Source organism: Oxyura jamaicensis, chromosome 2 (genome assembly GCF_011077185.1).
Source record: "Oxyura jamaicensis isolate SHBP4307 breed ruddy duck chromosome 2, BPBGC_Ojam_1.0, whole genome shotgun sequence".
Lineage (NCBI taxonomy): Eukaryota > Metazoa > Chordata > Aves > Anseriformes > Anatidae > Oxyura > Oxyura jamaicensis.
Window position 1 is genome coordinate 25,888,886 of NC_048894.1, and position 19,029 is coordinate 25,907,914.

Here is a 19,029-nt window from a genome sequence, read left to right on the forward strand (position 1 = left end):
TTGAGGTCTCTTCCAACCTAGAAATTCTGTGATTCTGTGAAAAGTGGGTATTTTCAGTAGGGTCTGGAAAATGAAGGAACAATTACTGGGGGGATGTGACTTCACTTTGCAGGCTCACGAAAGACAAAGATTCATGCCTATGCAGATGTGGGAAGCACAGGGTCCCAGGAAAGGAGGTCAGGGTGCCAGAAAGTCCTACTGGGTTGATAAGCAGAAAGGAGATTGTATGAGAGTAATTCATCTGAAAATCCTAGTCCTTCATATGCTGCTTGTATGTTTTTATCATTACTGCTTTCCTCTGAAGGTTTCTGTTAAGAGATTTAAGCAAATTCGGAGTCTTATTAGAGAGGCAAATTTTAAATTCTGTGTCCTCCTTTCCATATCCTGTCTTCTGAATGCGACTAAGCATTTTCTCAGCTTCCCAAACTGTTGCTAGGCACTGAGCGGTTGCTCTCAGGGTGCTTTCCTAGTCAGCTCCTGAGTTGTCAGGGAACCCCACAGAACCTGGGTAAAACCTGTAACATTTCTCCTGATAGGCACCACCTTGAAGTTAATTGTATTTATTCTGACACAGCAGTGAATTTAACAACTCTTGTTTAATTAAACTCCTCTGCAATGCCTCAAAATCTTTCTATGTTAAAGAAACAAATAATTAGTTAGCAAATTTTGCTGTGTTGCTGTTTAATTAATCTTCTAGATCATTGAAGAAGAGGTTCCAACAATAGCAGTCGAACCCTGAGGCTCTCTACTATTAATTATTCTCTGCTCTAATAAAGAATTAGTTATTACCTTTTGTGCCTTTTCCTATCTGGACAGTTTTAATTCAAAGCAGGACTTGTCTCAACCCATATTCCCAGCTCATAGCCTAATTTCTTTATCTCTTACTGTAGTGCAAATGGAATCTGAAATGCAAGAAGGAAGTTTTTACTTTTTTAGATAGCTCTCACACAGGGAGCAGTTAAAGGGCAGAAAGTTAAAATACTCACTTCTTAATTAATACAAACTTGATAAATCATTTATTCTTTCTTCAGCTTATTCCTCCCCCAACACTGGAAAATATACTGTCTCAGAAAACAGTAATCTGCATGCATGTTGTTACTTTTGTTTAACATCATAACATCTGGAAAGGTAATTTAAATAGTTGCGTCTTTGCAAGCAATCAGACAGTATAGAGGACAGATGAAGTCAACAGCAGGATCTAGCCAACAGCCATCTACCCCTGTGGGGAATGATATTTGCTCACGGTAAGCGTGAACAGCATTGCTTTATTTCTGTGAATCCTTTCCCTAGACAATCATCTTTTCTTTCTTCAGTGTGCCTGCCTGTGCAGATTTTTTCTTGTTCTTTCTTAATTTCTCTGCCTTTGCTCTTGTCCTGTGAAACAACTGTGTCCTTTAAACGTTTGCTGGCATTCTATGTACTCCATGCAGATCCATGCTGCGGAAGACACAGGAGAGATTTCTGTTTCTTTCCAGTCCAGACAGCAGCCAAAAGCAAAAGATTCTACCTCTGTATCTGATTCAGAGAGCTGGATTAAATTGTTTTTTTTTTTTTTTTTTTTTTTTTTTCTGGCTGGAGGTGATGTTTCTGTTCTTCCTTTTCTTGCCATTATCTGTTTCCTTGAGTCCAAGTACTGGAGCCAAGGAGAAAGAAGGAAAAAGTCCTTCGCTCTGCAGTGCTGCTTGTCGTACTGGGACTTTATAAAGAGCTGCTTAAGAAGTAATTTGTGCTTGGTGGATGATTCTTGAGCAGATAATGTTAAGTCTTTGATGAACCTGAATCAGGGACACGGTAGAAACTTAATTTGTGGTTCCTCGTACCAAAACAGTGTGAATTTCTCCTGTTGATTCCAGTACGGTATTACAAAGAATTATATAAAACCTATTAGGACTGGTAACCGTGCTACAAGACGACTAGGCATAGCATGCTGAACATAACATGAAAAATAATTCACAAGCACTGTGAACCCTTAGCACTGGGGAGGTAAGACTGTGCTCTTCAGTGCTTTGTTGGATGTGCAGCAGTGCTGTCTGTATTTCTTGGCTGTGCCTGTTCAAGTAGGTGCAGCGTGCCTCAGACTGCCCATGAGTGCTGAAGCCAGCTGGCACCAGAGTGCTGTGTTCACACTGTTCAGCGTTTTCACCTTGCAGAGCAGAGTGGCCATGTCCAAATCGTCTGTTGGAAACATCCAAGCTAACTCCTAGCTGGTGCTACCTCCTGGACTGTGAGTCTTATTTGGTAGAGTACTAGTTAACTTGAGCCAAATAGTTCCAGAGACCGTTTCAGTGATTTAACAGTGTAGATGACCAATTAGTAGTGCTTGGGAGCCCTTCCTGGCACTGTTGAAGTTACTGGCATAAACATAGCCCCTGTGTCCTGAGATCTTGCTAGTTTGAATTTTATGGCAAGTTACTTACTGGAATATTTGCACATTTGGACAGGATATTCTATGTTTAAGCATGACATATATAAATACATCTTCATGCTAACATTTTAGCTGAGATATAAACTATTTTGCTAGGTATATAGAGCATTGTTTTTGAAATGCGCGTAACATGAAATAATAAGATTTAGTCAGGCTGGATTTCATAAGGAGTGGGTTTCTTTTCCTTTTCTGCAAAAAGGAACAACTTGACAGGTTTTGAATGACTTTATCCTCAAGTCAGTTGAATCTAAACATAGTAACATACCACTGCAACTAAAATGCCACCATAAATGTTTGTTAAGCTAATTTCTTTCATCCTTCTAAGTGAAATATGTTTTGCTGTGGAAGTTGCCAGCAAGTTTTGGTGCACCTTGATAGATGCGATATAGCATTGTGACAGCTGGGCAGAAATACCCAACATTCATCCTTGTAGGATAACTCAGCAAGTCACAAAGATGGTGTTATAAGAGCATTTAGATGCACCTGAACTGTGCTATGAGTGTGGTTCAGCTTGGCTAGAGTCTGGGTCATGTAATTATCTGGACTGTGGACGCGGTCCTAACTTGGCAGCTTACTTCTGACCCATATGCAGTTCCTTCCTGGATTGGCTTCCCACAGGTACTAGCAAGGGTAAGGATGAGGGAAGGCGGATCTCACCCCGAAATGCAGTCCAGTTGTAGAAACATTCCCAGAAGGGACTTACACCTTTTGGACAGAGTTGACATACATGCTTCACTTGCATTCAGGAACATTAAAGCATAGACTTACAAGTTTGTTTCTTTGAGGAAGCCGTTCCGGTAAGGCTTGTGTGGTGCTATAGAGAATGCTGATTAAAAGATTATCAGGTATACAAGAAAAACTGTTATATGAGTGTTGTGTTGGGAAACTGTCAGACTGGCTGGAGGAGAGAGCACTCCCTGGTAGCACTCTCAGAAGTGCAGAGCAGTGTAAGAACCACAACCTGGAGAGGTGCCGAAATACTGAATCCATTGGCTAGTTTTGAAGTGGTTCTGAATAAAGCTAATGTGTCAGTGAGGCCCTGGCCTAGAATTGATTTCTAGGGGAAATAATTAATCTAAGTGGATTGATATTGCTGTTTTTTTACATGACTTTCTAATTGTCTGATTCTAATATCCATTTAGTGTTGATAGTAGCATAGCTTATCAGGGGCTCGTATACAAGATGCTGTGGAGAGACTACTAAGCCTTTTCTGGCCCTTAAGCTATTGTTTTGCTGCTCTTCCACCAACACTGATATTGCTGAAGAAGACCCTGAATATGTCACAAGGCTCTGGGGATGTGTGATTTCAGAGGTTATGATTAGAGATTTACAGGGGTCTTACACTACTCCAGCATCTACCACAAGGGCAGCATGGTTGGGTGCAGTTAATCCAGGATACTTGTGAAGTGTATTAAAACCAACTTCTTGAAACAAGTGTTCAATGGGACAACTGAGGTGAGCAGTGTGCTAAATCTGTTGTTAACAAATAGGGAAGGACTGTTCAGTTCTTCAGTGAAGGTTGATGGCAACTTTAGCAGCATGAGCTATGAGATAGTGGAGTTTAAAACGTGGAAAGGAATGAAGGTGAATATTAGAATTACAACTCTGGACTTCAGGTGAGCAATTTTGTCTTGTTCAGGGATCTGTTTGGCAGGATGCTGTGGGACACTGCCCTGGGAGGTAAAAGATCCCAAGGGACCTGCTTGATCTTTGAGGACACCTCCTCGGACCATAAAAGTAGTGCCGTAGTATTGAGCAAATGTGACAGAAGAGCATGGATGAAGGGAACTGCTGTCTCAGCTAAGGTTCAAAACAAAGTTCACAGAAAGTGGAAGCAGGGGTAAGCTACCCGAGAAGAGTATAGCAGTGATGCTGAGCATGTAGGAACAGAATTAGGAACGTGGAAGTTCAGCCAGAGTTGAAACTAGTGGAGAATGTAAAGGGCAACAAGAAGGGTTTCGAGCAACAAAAGAAGGAAACCATGGATGCAGAAAAGTTTGAGATAAATTAGTGACTGCTTTGCCTCACTTTTTCCACCGACTGCCTCTATGGTTGAGGGGAGAGCAGTAGATTTTAAGTTGGCTTTAGCGAGGCTTTTGGCGTGATCTCCTTAAGTATGCTTCTATCTGGTTGATGAAATTGGGACTGGATAGCATCTGTAAGATGAGTGGAAAGTCTGGACTTCTGGTCCAGAGTGTTAGAGGTTTATTTATGGACAGTATTATAAAGCCCAACTGGCAGACAGTTACTTGTAGCATTCCTTCAGGGATGAATACTGGGGTCAGTACTATTTAATATCTTTATTAATGACCTGGACATTCTTGCAGGGCCATTTTTGTATTTCCTGCAAGGGTTCATATGTGGCTCTCTGTACCTTTAGTGTCTTCTGCCCATACACCGTATACCAGATTTGTCACGGTGTGCTGTGGCAGCTGATCCATCAGTGCGAGCATGGTTATGCAAGTGAAATCAATAATCCCTTGTTCAATTGAAATACTTAATAATTAAAATTAATTAAAAAATAAGCAAAGTTAGTAAAATAATATTTCAACAACAACAACAGCAAGTGGCAGCACATACTGCACGCACATCTCGTTCTCGGTTCGTCACTGTTCCACGTTACCTACAGCCCCTGCCATGGCCACACCAAGTCATGTTCCCATACACCCGTCCTGAGTGCTGACTGGGCAAAAGGACACCCAACTGGCTGAAATGACTGATAAGGTGCTGCTGTCCATCATCAGATCTGGGGTACAGCACATAGCTTACTTCATCCTGGCTATGGGGTCAAGGATGGAGGCTCTACAGAGTTTCTGCGCGGCAGCTGAGCTCGCTGGCAGCTGTTTCTCCAGACTCTGTGGAGGATCTTCACCATAGTTCTCTCTTTTTGTGGTGGCTTTTCATGTCAACATCCTGAGCTGGCCATTGCAGGGGTTGCTGCATCAGATATTTCTTACAGGACCTTTGGTGGCTTCATTCAGTCGTTGCCCCTTTCACCTCCTGATGATGGTTACTTCCTCGTGTTACTTTGGATGCTGATGTCCAGGCAGAGTTGTTTGCTTGCTTGTGCTCATTTCAAGGCGCTGCCATCGCTAATCTCCAGGCAAACCTTGTTTACTTCCTTCTGCTATTCACCCTCAGTTCCCCTTTGTTCCAGCTAACAGCTTTACAGGTTGCTGTATGTGAGCTTGTCTCTGATGCAAGGGCAGACTGCGTGGACTGGCAGACGTAAGACAGAAAGCCTCTTAGGAAGCTTGCAGGTGTTAAGAAACTGGGGAGACTGGTCAGTAGGCTAACGGGCAGAGCTGCTGTACAGAGGGACCTGTGCAGGCTGGAGCAATGAGCTGTAAGAAACTTTATCAAATCCAGCAAAGGCAAAGGAGAGCCCTGCACCTGGAGCAGAACAGGCCTGCACATCACTGTGAGATGGGGATGGCGAGCTGGGGAGCAGCTGCTCAGAAGAAGCCCTGAGAAGAGGCAGAAAGAACTTCTTCAGTATGAAGAAAAGTGGGATGGGATGTCAGGGGTCTTCCTGCTGCCTCAGCTACCTTGTAGGAGGTAGAAAGGGTGAACCCAGAGTCTTTGTACTCTCTGTGCAGGGAACAGAAGTTGCAGCAATGGAAATTCTGACTCCATATCATCCAAAAATAAAAAGCACTATGAGGTAACTCAAACACTGGGACCGGTTGCCCAACGCGACTGCAGAATTTTTCAATCCTTGGACTCAAAACTGCTCCAGACCAACGGGCTGAGTTGGCCCAGCTTTGAACTGGGGAAGGCTGGGGTGGCCCAGAGCTCCCATACGTCCCAAACTATTCAGTGACTCAAACAGCCTGAGTGATTCTAAAATTTCAGATCGTTTTATTTGAACAATTGTAATTGCACCTCAGAGTCGGTGAATTCCTGATGTCCGGTCTGTGACCTCCGTGTCTCAGGCTGCCATCTTGTGAAGAAGTGACGAGTTCCAGCTTGCACTGCTGAAACTAAATAAAACTGCCTTCTTACAGGGTTCATACCACTTTTAGCTCTTTGGATTAATTATATGGTTATTATCGTAATGGAAGCAGCCAGGGTAGGTAATTAAAGACATCTTGAAATAAATTAGATAAATGGTAGCAGAAGCAGCTTTGTGCTTTAAAGCTCAGAGGGAAGCCATTTTTTAAACCTGTCTGCAAAAAAATTCTGTAAAAAATCCCCCAAAATTTATTAAGCATTTTTTATTGACCAAACTATATTTTAGGAAGTATTAGAAGATAAAATGTCATTGTGAATCCTGTTGCAGTAAAAACCTGTTCTTTATTTCTTAAAGTGATTCTGTTTTATTCTTAATTAATTAATTTTTGTTGTATTTAAGTAATCCAAGCTAAATTATTTTTAACTGAGCACATAATGCTTGAAATATCTTTAGGAGAAATCATTCACTGAGAATAAGTCACTAAAAATCCATGCTATAGAGCTTCAGGTTTATGTCACAGAGTTGGTGGCTCTACGCATTTTCTAGTATGAAAGCACTTTGCAAAATGGAAATGTTATTTAATTAAATTAATTCTTAGAATGATGTTTCTGTTTCCCATGGTTGGATATATATATATATATGCACTTGTTATTTCAAGAAGCACAGGTCTGCAGATCCTTATTTATTAAAAGCTGGAAATATGCAGAAAGCCAGGTTTGCTTTAAAATCATTAAATCCTGCCTGGAATGCCGGAGATGTTGGTGCTGCTGCCATTTTCAGTAGAATGTTTTTCTTAACCACCAATACTACATTTTAATTTTCAATTTCTTCAGATTTTGTGTTCTTCAGGTTTTCTTATTTTTGAAATAGAGTCAAATACTAATTATGCTCTTAGCATTATCCCTGTTTATCTTAACACCACAACCACAGAGAATATTTCACAGCTGGTAATTCAGCTATACCATGTGCAACTCTGAGTATCAAGGTCAGTTTATGCCCTGCTTCTCTGCGTCATTCTCTCCTGTCTTCCAGTTTTGTGGGCATCAGAAATAATCATTAATGGTCTGAGATTTCATATAGTTGGGGCTTGTAGTACAGCTTTGCAGATTTGCTGCGTTTTATTTTGCATTTCCTGGCTTTAATAATTAAGGGGAATATTGTCATGATGAGGTTTAAAGGTTTGAAAACCCTAATTTGTCTCATATCCAGAAACATAACCAGCTTCTTAAAGACATTATTGCTGATAGAATTTATAGGTCTTTGTTATAATACTTGTGGCCCTTGAGACTAATTAATCAAGTCTGAAATGCATGTGCTTAATTTTGGTGAGGCGGAGTGATGGGAAATACATAATTAGCCACTTCGCTGAAGTGTGCATATTATGGTTCAGTGACTAATTTTCTGGTCAGTGAATCACAACCTTATGTCTCTTTTGCATACTTAAGCACTTCAGATTATGATAGTTGTATTTAAAGCCATTCTGGGCTTAAAGATCTAATTCACGCTTAGCATTTTAATAACTGCTTGTCCTTGTAGGAGAAGGATATTTATTCTTCTCTCTTTCATTTACAAATTTATACTTTATGGGTTATTTTAGTTGTAGGTTAAACATCATTATAATATATAGTATAGTTTTATTAAGTAATATATGGTTTATTATTATTAAGGTCATGGAATGTAACATGTCAAAAGATTTGGTTTTGTATGTAAAAATTGTAATTGTTTACAACATTATATTCCATTTCACAAGTTTGCAATCCTGTACCTAGAACTCACATCAATCACAGATTGAATGCTTCTAAATATTTGTTTTAAGACACTTTGGAAATGTTTCATTTTAAAGCAATAAATTGTAGGGAAATCAAAGATTCCTTGCATGTTTCTGTTTTGGAAAGCATTTGCTATATATTTTGTCATTGCTTTGAGGCTTTTATTCATGTGTCATCTAACAGCTTCAGGTGTCATTGAGGAACTCCATTCTGACATATAAGTCTTGAAAATCACCATAAACTGTGTATGTCTTTGGGATGAGAAAAAAAATATTTCTTACCTGAACTTCCTTGTGTGTATGAAAATATTATTGCAATACAGTCTACAGTGTCAAAACCATTCTTAATATGCAAATGGAGTTCAGCTGGAAACCATAAAACATTATTTTTCTAGTGTAAAAACTCCAAAGTCTTCGTGAATTAATCCCAAATCATCAGGAAATATCAAACTTCCAAAGTTCCATTACATATTGTCTGTTCTAGGGATTCGGTGTTCCAAATGATTGTGTGAAGTATTTTGAGTATCTTATTTTCCAAGGGAGGTGAAGTTACCAGGCAGAGGGCAGGAGGGAATATGATATTTACATCACTTTTTGTGGTTCTATAATTTACCACATCTGTGATCTCCCTCATGTGTTTACAAACATGCTATCTCTACTGTGTACAAATAATACACTCATGCATAACCTTGCTTAAGATGTTTATTTAAAGTAGACGTTATTTTTCCATGGTCTCTTTTAATTTCTTTTTACATAGAAGAGAGAAGTACATGGCAAGTATGGGTTGAATCCTTTTTTACTGCATGTAGTAATATTGAAAGTTCATTGTTCCTCCCATCTGAGACTGAAAGTGTGGCTGTTTTAGTCTTTGTAATACTTGGCTGTAAAATTAAAATTCAGAGGAAACAGGATCCGACTATGAGTCAGTGTGCAGAACAGATGAAGAACAGAGGCCATGAAGAAACATTCTTTTTCTTTCAGCCCCAGGTCTTTAACATTGCTGTCATGTTTTGTAATTGTAGCATGTGAGTGCCAGACTGTGATCTGCTGTGATCAAGATTAAAATGGTGATGATATTTACTTCTTTTTTTTTTTTTTTTCTCTACTTTTTATTAATGTTTTTAAACTAAGACACCTTCTTGCAAATTATTTTCAGAGCACCTTGTGTTGTTTCAAATAGAGTCACTCATTCTCACCTTTTTTATCCTTTTGGAAGTAATTATTGACTTGCGTATTTTGATGATGTTGAAATATTCTCCATGTTGTGTTCCTTTCTATAGTGCCTGACTTCATAGAGTCTGACAAATCATTTGGCATACAAAATGGATTCAGGTTCATCCACTCACAGGAACTTGGCTGATGCGTGGATACCAAATCCCAAATGACATTAACAGCAAGAGGCAGTACTAATCAAAATCAATTTCTTAACACAGGATATAATGCACACTTCTACCTCTCGTTCCAATAATAAAGTAAATATATCATTTTGAGCCAGATGTTGTGGAAACAAATAGTTTATCATATGCAGTATGTCACTTGATTATGCTTTTCAGCTCTGCATAATACCTCTTTCATCTGTAATTGCCTAATTGTCTTTCTAGCCTGCTAAGAAAATTCTCCTTGAACGTGACGTTTTTAAATCGTGCTTTTGTTCAGTATTTTACAGTGTTAGTACCGTATCATGTATTTTTATAATTAATACTACAGGTAGCAAAATACCTAACTATGGTAATGCCATTGTGCTGAAAAAAGGGTTGCAATCTGAATTTCAGTTGTGGAAAGCAAAACTGAGAAGCAGAATTGTTAGTCTCAGCCAAGAAAGAGGTAACTTTCATTGTCTTTTGTTAAGCCAAGGAAATACACTTCCAGTGTTCAGCGATAGCTCACAGTGGAGAAAAATACCCCCTAGCAACAGAAGTTCATGAAATAAAAGCCTTAAATTCAGTTTAAAGTTAGGGAAACAGTATCTGTTAGGTTTAAAAATGTGGAAATAGATTCTCTGTTGTAGACTGCAGAAAGGCCAATTGGGAAGCTCAGAAATGTCTTGTACGAGAAGATGGAGAAAGAAGTTAGCCTAGCATACACTCCTTGCACTGCAAGCTGTCAGACATTTGTCCATACTGGTACTGTGCTTCTGCACTGCCATAGGCCTCTGAGAAGTGGGTTGCTCTGAAGGGACTGGAAGAGCTGATACTGTTTTTAAAAAAATTGCCCTGCTCTAGGTCTGTATCTGTGAAGTTCGACCTCACTAAATCTTTTCTGCTGAAATTTGGAGTGAATGCTTTAGTGGTCACCATCACTTTTGTTTTTCATCCTATAAATACTGTGGTGGTCTGATCACTCAGTGGCCAGCACACATGCCCTTCTGGCAAACAATCCACAGAGCACGTTTAAAGCAATCACAGCCATGTATCCGTGAAGAAAAAGGCAACTCTCTATACTAAACATAGGTAAAAATCAAGAACTTTGGTAAAACAATAGGAATAATAATATTTTCTTTTTTTCTTTTTATTTTCTTTTTTTTTTTTTTTTGTATAGGTTCGTAATTGGACGAGAAAAACCAGGACAAGTGAGTGAGGTTGCACAGCTGATTAGCCAAACTCTAGAACAAGAACGCCGCCAGAGAGAGCTCCTGGAACAGCATTATGCACAATATGATGCAGATGATGATGAGGTAACTCACTTTCTAGTGTTACATTATGCAGTGGTTTTTAATGTTCTGTTTTCTATTTTCCTGGTTTCTGCTTTTTAATTGTCACTCAGAGGTCAACTGTGCACCCATCAATTATCCCTGCTGCTGAGTTTTAGGGTTTGGCAGTCAATCTGATTTGAAGAACAAAGTTACTGCAAAGCTTTTCAGCATGGATTTAGAAGATTTCTTTTGTTCCATAAAAGCGAATATCAATTGGTTGATGCTTCTGTAATCAATACTCTTCTGAAGGTGCCTGCTTTGTTTGAAATCAGGGAATAAAGCTGATCTGTTTGTGCGTGTTTTGAAACCTTTTTTTGTGTGTGTGAAAACTGGTAAAAGTCACCTTCTAGCTTTTACAGGGTTGGGAAAGATTTAGACCTTTCATTTTTTCCTAGAATAATTCATGTTCGTCTTTATTCAGAACATTCAGAAATGTTCTGAAAATTCCCAGTAAGACTCCTTTTTCCATGCACTGTTTATTGTTTCTGTGTGAACAGCTATTCTGCAGAATGCAGAATTAATCTACCTTGTCTGAAGCATTTACTGATCTTCATGATTAGTGCCTCATGTTCCAATACAAAAGTTCTGAAGCTATCAACTTTATTCAGTTATTTTTCATAAATTCTTCCAGCTCTCTTAAAATTCTCAGTATACCTGAATATCAAGATAATTAGAAATATTAATGAGAGATCTTCTTCAGAGATGACTATGCTACCCCTAAATTAGCTGCTAGGTTAAATTAGGGTAAAAGGCAGTTGGTATAACAAATCACTTCCACATACCCAAGCATACCACATTTTCACATTATTGTGAACAATATTATTTGAAATCTCAGACTCCATGTATTACCGAGTTTTTGCCCAGCCCTATGTTTTTTTGTTTGTTTTTGTTGTTATTTTTTTGTTTGTTTGCTTTGTCTTTTATTTGGGGAAGGAGAAGATAGAGAAGGGGAGATAGGATAGAGAGTTTATGCGATGCATTTATTTCAGTTTAGTATTCCTTCAGGTCCTGAGACAAGGCTTCTAAACAGTGAAATAGGAGAAAAACACTGTGAAGTAAAATAAGGATATGCTTGGCTGAGGGTATTTTGAAACACACAGTTAAACTAGCAATAGGTCAGAAATAAAAAGGAGACAAATCTCTTTAGCCTTTGGAAAATGAGACTTCTCACAACTCATCACAGCATGCTGTTGACATCAGGGTTTGAAGACCCATGACATCGTTTTTATCTTAAATATAGTCTGGTGGGTTTTCTTTTGACAGGAGAGTTGTGTCCTAAATGTCTGATGTACACATAGAGGGATGTGTAGCTGAAGGCCAGCCGACATGGGTAGTTGATGCATTAAGCCTTTTACGTAGTGAATACATCCACCTGCAGAAATCTCAAAGGTTTGGTTTGCTTGCCTTTGTGCTCCAGGCAGATGTCAGAACTCAGCACCTGACAATAAAGAAAACATTGTTAAATCTGTGTAAATCAATACTGATGGTGAACCTCAGCCTTCAGTAGGTATTGTTGCTGTGTTGATGACAACAGTGACACTTTCATGCAGGTGACCATACAAAGGTTTATCAGCACAGCAGTGAAACAGGGCAGGAGTAACAAGGTATCAGATACTTTCTGTGATGTGTTTTGTTGTCCTTCTGGCAATTCAGCAGTTGAAAATTCTTTAGCTCCCTATATAAATTTTAACACAAAAAATGTTAAATGCAAGAAGTGTTTTCTATTCATAGAGAAATGAAGGTAGTACAAATAATTAACAGGCATCATTTTCTTATTATAGCACTACACTGGGGGCGATGGCCACATCTGTGACTATGATGTTTATATTTTGCCCATTAGTTTATGCAGTGCAAATGGGACTTCTATGCAGTATGTGAGGGAAGAAAGAGGAAGAAAGGAAAAGACATCTACTGCTGGAGACCCAGAGTGTCATCAAAAATCAGTTTTCGTAGGAGAAGGAATTAGGCTTCATAAAAAATGCAGGAGTGCATCAGTTCTCAAAAACAATCAGCACTGGGATATTGGAAACACCGAAGTTTAATATCCATTTTCCACATGATGGTGTATGGGAGATGGGTGGTAAGCCTTATTCTCAGAATAGATGGATGGTGTGTTGTTGCTGAAGTACGCAGTGGGTCATGTTTCCCTTCTTAATTAACAGTGTTATAAAGAAGCAGATTATACTGGGAGCCTGTAGAAATCATCAGAGTGGTTTATTGTTTTGTCATCTGACTGTGCCTTGCAAGTAAACTCATGTATCTTGGAACCAGGCAATTGTCACAATGGAAGTAGTAATGTGCTCTAATGCACATTAAACACAGTACAAAAACATTTTTGGTCACCACAAACACTTCTGCTCTATTTACTATCAAATATGATCAGTACTTGAGCTTACCTTACTCTGCTAGGGCAAATGTGGCTGTATGCCATACTCCACCACCAGCCTTGCATTTTTTGGCTCTGGTAAGCAAGGCATCTTTTGGGCAAGAAAATACCAGTTTACAGTGTCTGAATGAATATGCATCCACAAATGTACCAAAAACCTTGCCCTTTCAAGTCCATTTGCTCACAGTGATAGTGATTCTGACTGTATGAAGCTCAGGAAAATTTGGATTGCCAGTGTAAGATGTGACATGCTGAGATAGATGACAAAGAATTATACTAGAGTTGCTCAGTCTCAGAGCTATGAAACCATCCCATTCATTTTCATACAGTTCTTAAAATGTGGTAATATGGATCTCCAACTACACCACTACATAATTACACAAGATAATTATCATTATTCAACCCACCATTGCAGCTGTCAAATTTTGAGCCTCAAAGACTACCTCAAAGACAGCAATAGCTTATCGGCTTTCCTGAGCAGGAAATCAGCAATCTGTGTTTGAGTCCTAGAGTCACTACACATGACTGTGTTTTTTAAAGTTGTGAGCTGATCAAATCACAGGAAGAGAGCATGTTCCAGGCATGTTCAGGTCCTGGTATTTTGCTGTGTCACCAGCTGGCTGGCATTCTTCTGTTTTGAGGGTTAATAATCTTCATTGTAACCCAAGCATCATCTGATTATTCTAGAAGGATCAGAGTTCTCTAATATAGGAGCAATACTGAGAAAATGTTGACTTCTGTCAACTAGCATGCATTGGATTTCAGCCAGATGCTGAATTAGATATTTGTTTGCCTGCTGTAATTTGTCATTCACCTTGCAGGAATGTTGCATGTCAGTTATTTGGTGGAGAAGATTCATGCTAACACTGTGTTTCCAAAAGAAACACCATTTACTGTAAAAGTAGTGTGAACCCTGAAGTGTCCTGCATATACTTGAGAATCTGTTACTACAATGATTTTCATATTGTCACAGCTTGTAAGATGCTTTCAAATGCACGCAAAGACAAGAAACTTGTGCAGAAGTGACAAACACTTTCCAAAAAAAAAGGTATGCACGGTGGGATCCATGCAAAGACAAGCAGGATAAATGTGCAGCAGCTCACCGTTCCTTCGCTCATGTTCCTGTGAGCGAAGCACAACCAGCAGTGTCACTGATTTCTCATGTACTACTTAGGTTTGGCAGCGTAGCAGTACATACAGTAAAAGGCATTTTCCTCTGAGCTGCTGGTAGCTCAAATGTTGGATAGTATGTCATTTCAGGTGCTGCCTCTAGGTAGCTTGCTGCAGCATTTACTCATCACAAGTTCCTCTGGCTTCCTAAAATCCCACATCCTTCTAGTTTGTTGTATCCTGTCAGAAAACAAGACCTGTCAGCTTTCAAATAGGCACTGTCATTGTATTACCTATCTAGCATGCTAAATAAAACCTGGATCTGTATCCTTGACTGAAACCTCTTGACTTTGCTGTGTTAACACAGTATTCTGGGCACACTGTAGTCAGATTATGACATTTCTTGGAATTTTAGTTTGAACGTGATACCATCTTCTTTGTGTTCAATAGGGAAAGGCAAAAGTCACATGAAGCAGATGACCTGCTGCCCTGAAGTGATATTGTGAGGCAGGACATGAAATTATTATCATATTCTGTTCACTCTGGTGATGGACAAGTAGTTGTATGCCATGTTTGAAACATCTTTATGTATTTTAATGACAATAATAGTCATTTGAGTACTTTTTCATTTTTAATTCTTATTTATCAAGATATTCTGAGAGGAAAGCAACATTAAAACCACTGAAGAATATCACAAAACAAAAGAAGAATGGTGCAATGTGCTTGAATGTCTTAAAATGTAAAGAATACATTTGTGAGACAAGGCCTCTCAGAGTGCAATTTTTCCATCATTAATATGATTTACTTCTGTAAAAGCAATGATTGATATGATAGCATTATATAGCTCTTCTGAAATAATTTAGTGTAAACTCTCAGAAATATCAGATGAAGAGGTGGGTTTGAGTTATCTTTATAGTTCTTCGAATAGCATTCCCTGACTGTAGAGAGTTTCAATACAACATTTAGCTTGCTGCACCCTTTGTTATGGTGATTTGGGAAAGGTCTGTCTGCCTTTTCTTGGCTGGTGCTGCTGCTCCATTGTGCATGTGAGGGCTCGGCCTGTTTCAAGAATTTACAACACAGTTAAACAATGTGAATAATGTATTTTCCCCTTTAAAGTGGGAAATGCAGTTCATGTTCATAAAGATAATTTCATGCTGCTTGCTGTGACAGTGTATAGCAAAATGAAATGGCTAGGAGCAGAAGCTACTCCTGCAGATGGGGAAACCATGAGGCCTATGTACCACTGAAACAATAAATAGACTTTTGCTCACCTGTTTTCCATGGATGAATTTTGCTCACCTGTAGAGACTAAAGAGACTGAAGTTTTGTTTCAAGAGCAAGTGAGTTTTCATTAGCTACTGTACAGCAAATATCGTTGTCAACTACAAAAACAAAATGAATTGTGAGGAAGCTCAAGCAGTTGCTGTTCCCTTTGTCATTTTGGAGTTAAGTAACTTCTGTCTGTGTCTGGCTGCTTTTGTAAAATGCTAAATTTCTCATTCTAGCTTGCTGGCAGTGGGTCTGAACAACCTTTTAGTAGGTTCATGTTATGTAAAAGCGAGAATTCGTTTAGGGAAAGTATGTTTTTTTGTAGTTTACAACTTCTGTTTCTTTAAAGCACACATCAGTTCTTTTGAACCTGTTATTTGTGCTTCGTGTGATTGTAAGATGGGAACATTTTTTGAAGACGAGCAGAAGTCCCATTTATTTCTGTGCTCTCTAATGCGTTTGTGTCATCCCTCTGTCTTGTTTATTCCACCAAATTGCAGAGTTTGGCTTTGATTACTATTTTCTGTATTAATTGAAGCAAAAATGACTGTGCCCATCAACACTCAGTCTGTACAGCAAGATTTTTCTTTGTGTTCATTCTAATGTGCCTGATGGCCCTCCTCAAACACTAGGGCTCCTGAGACCAGCAGAATATTGCCTATTCTTGAATTTTTCCCTAGTATAACTTAGTCCATTTTAAATGTTCTTTTCTTCTTTTTCTCTGAAATATTTCTTTTTAGTTTAAGTCTGTGGAGCCATCAGTTTTAACTAAACTCTTTTACTAAAAATGCATTTTGCATGAAATTAATATTTTGCTTTATTAAGCACACACAGTTGAGCCAGGATGCCTCCTCTATGCATGCTTCAGAGATTTCCTTGCCACTGCAGATGGACCTGCCAGGATGATTTGTTGTTGTTGTTTGTTTGTTTGTTTTCATGGAGAAATGATAGTTGCAGATCACCTTATACACTTTTCAGGGACAGTGACTGCAAAGTTGACAGTACATGAGTTAAGCTAGTACTTTGTCCCCACAGTAACTCATTTAATTGAAATCTCATTGAGATTTTAGAGTTGTTCTGCGCCTCACCTCCCTGGTAGTGTGTGAAGGTGATGTTGTATGTTCCTGGAAAAAGTAAGGAAAATTAGCAGTATAATTTTATGTTTAGACAGAAACTGCATATAGCCATGGGGGATCAAGAGAAAACAGAAGTTATTACAAGCATAGCATAACTGAAGATTTTGTGTATGTGTATGAGATTGAAGGATCAATATAATTTCAAATGTTGTCTAGCTGTAGTGCTAAGATGTCTGAAAACTCCAGAATGAGGTGGATTGCATTCTTTGTTTTTGTCTTAAATAAGGAAAAAGAAGTAAAAACATCTGCTAACGTGGCTTTTTTTTGAAAACTACTGAGATTCTTAGTACATATAAAATGCATAAAATAAATGGTTAGTGTATATTCAATTGCAGAATATATATCCACTAATCTATAAACACTGAGACAACTCTCCTAAGAAATTGCTCACTTTATCAGTGAGTAAATTTAAAGTATAGCTGGGTCACACATGTTGGTGGTTTGCCTTCTGTATGGTAGTTCTTTTAACACTTACTTTTCCAAATCATTCTGTATTTTCCATGTGCTTTGTTTATTTTTTTTTAACTTCAGCAGTTTAAAAAAAAAAATAATCTTTCATGTGCCATTTATCCAAAAAGTGGTGATGTTTATATTTGCAGGTGTATCCTGCATATTGTAAGATGTGTACACACATCTCTTTTATTTGTGTGTGCACATGCACTTGTGCATCTACACTGATTGTGCTTGCATGCACAGGTTTTTAAATGACAGAGAGTTACAGAAGTTTAAATGACAGCTGGGAAGCTAAATTAAGGTCGAGATCTGAACTGTTCGGACATCTGACTTCTTGCCTCTTGAAGAGTTGTTTTGACAAAAATGGCACTAACAGATAATTTGAGCACTACTGGGAATACAGTTCTGATACTAATATTATTTACCTTCACATCAGAAGCTGAAAGGGCATGAAGAAACACTTGTGTAATTCTGTCAAAACTTCAGTGTTACAACCATTACTATATTAACCTGTGAAGGACTGCATCCTTTCTCCCACCCTTCCTTTTCCTGCTTATTTATTCCCATGCTTTATAAAGCCAGATGTAGCCCTGAAGGAAGCGTTTGCTTTATAATATGTTTGTACACACTTGCATAGCCAGCAGAGTATTTGTGATTTGTATGCAATGTACTGCAGCTTACAGAGGGAGCCCCACTGCAGCAGAGAGGTATCCAGCCACATTAGGTGCAGGAAGAGATGAGTACAGGTGTATGTGTGAAAGATTGCCTAGGCAACTTGGGTTTTAATGCAAGCTTTTCTCTGCAATTTTTTTTTATGTTTGTTTGTTTTGTTTTTTGTTTTTGTTTTTTTTCTAATCTGGAGATACTGATTGTGGGTTATCATTTTTTTAGAGTTTTGTTTTGTCAGCACGTTGTTCACATCTCGTGGTTTACTAGCCCAAGAGACACCCACATTTCCTGTTTAAAACTACCTAAAGCAGCTCCTTGCTCAGAGTGAAAATTCTGTAAATTTTAACTTGTCTCTAAACTTGTCTCTGACACTTGGTTTCTTTTTTCTGCTGTTGTCTTTTTGTGTGGGTGTCACTTGCATATCATGAATTTGTTTATAAAGAACAAAGCAATGGATTTTCAAATTCAATATGGAATATCACTGGAGAATTTCTACCTCCAGATGGCTTAAAAAAGGCCAGTCAAAATCATGTCCATCCTATTTGGCTTCCATTTCTGTTTGGAAAAGATTCCTTGTTAAGTTTGAAATGAACTGGGAGAGGTCTTCCTATGGAAAAGAAAGCTTAATCTGTAAAAGGATGAAAACTGTATAGCCAGTAACTCTGGCCCCTAGAAATCTGTAGTGCTTATGATACTCTTTTCTCCTCTCTCTTAATGTTCTGAAATACTGCTGTGCAGCTATATTTTATCTGATATAAACTATAACTGCTTGCATTATAGCTAAGTGAAAATATAATCTTTTTTTGTATGCAGTATGCTGTATTTGCCCAATAGCTTTATTAGTCTTTAAATAGTCTGCCTAATAAGATGATAACTGGAATTTCTTAAATGCTATAAAATTAAGACAGGGGAATATGCTACAGATGAAGAAGATGAAGACATGGGACCTGTCCTTCCAGGAGGTGACATGGCTATTGAAGTGTTTGATCTTCCTGAAAACGATGACATGTTCTCCCCCAGTGATGTGGACACAAGCAAGCTAGCTCACAAGTTCAAAGAGGTAAGTTATAGATCAGAAGATATTTCTGAAATGTCTTACTGGAATTAGATTTCTAGCAATCCCATTGCTCAGTGCTTGTTACTTCTCTTGAATACTAGAATTG

General features: G+C 38.5%; 1 protein-coding gene across 4 annotated transcripts in view; it reads left to right on the forward strand.

The window, feature by feature from the left end:
• PPP1R9A (protein phosphatase 1 regulatory subunit 9A) overlaps positions 1 to 19,029 on the forward strand; it is a 143,910-nt gene that overhangs the window by 90,113 nt on the left and 34,768 nt on the right. For all 4 annotated transcript variants that reach the window (XM_035319493.1, XM_035319494.1, XM_035319495.1 and 1 more), the window contains exons 5-6: positions 10,687 to 10,822; positions 18,771 to 18,926. In XM_035319493.1, the coding sequence (XP_035175384.1) occupies positions 10,687 to 10,822; positions 18,771 to 18,926 (292 nt within the window). The remainder of the gene's footprint in view (positions 1 to 10,686; positions 10,823 to 18,770; positions 18,927 to 19,029) is intronic.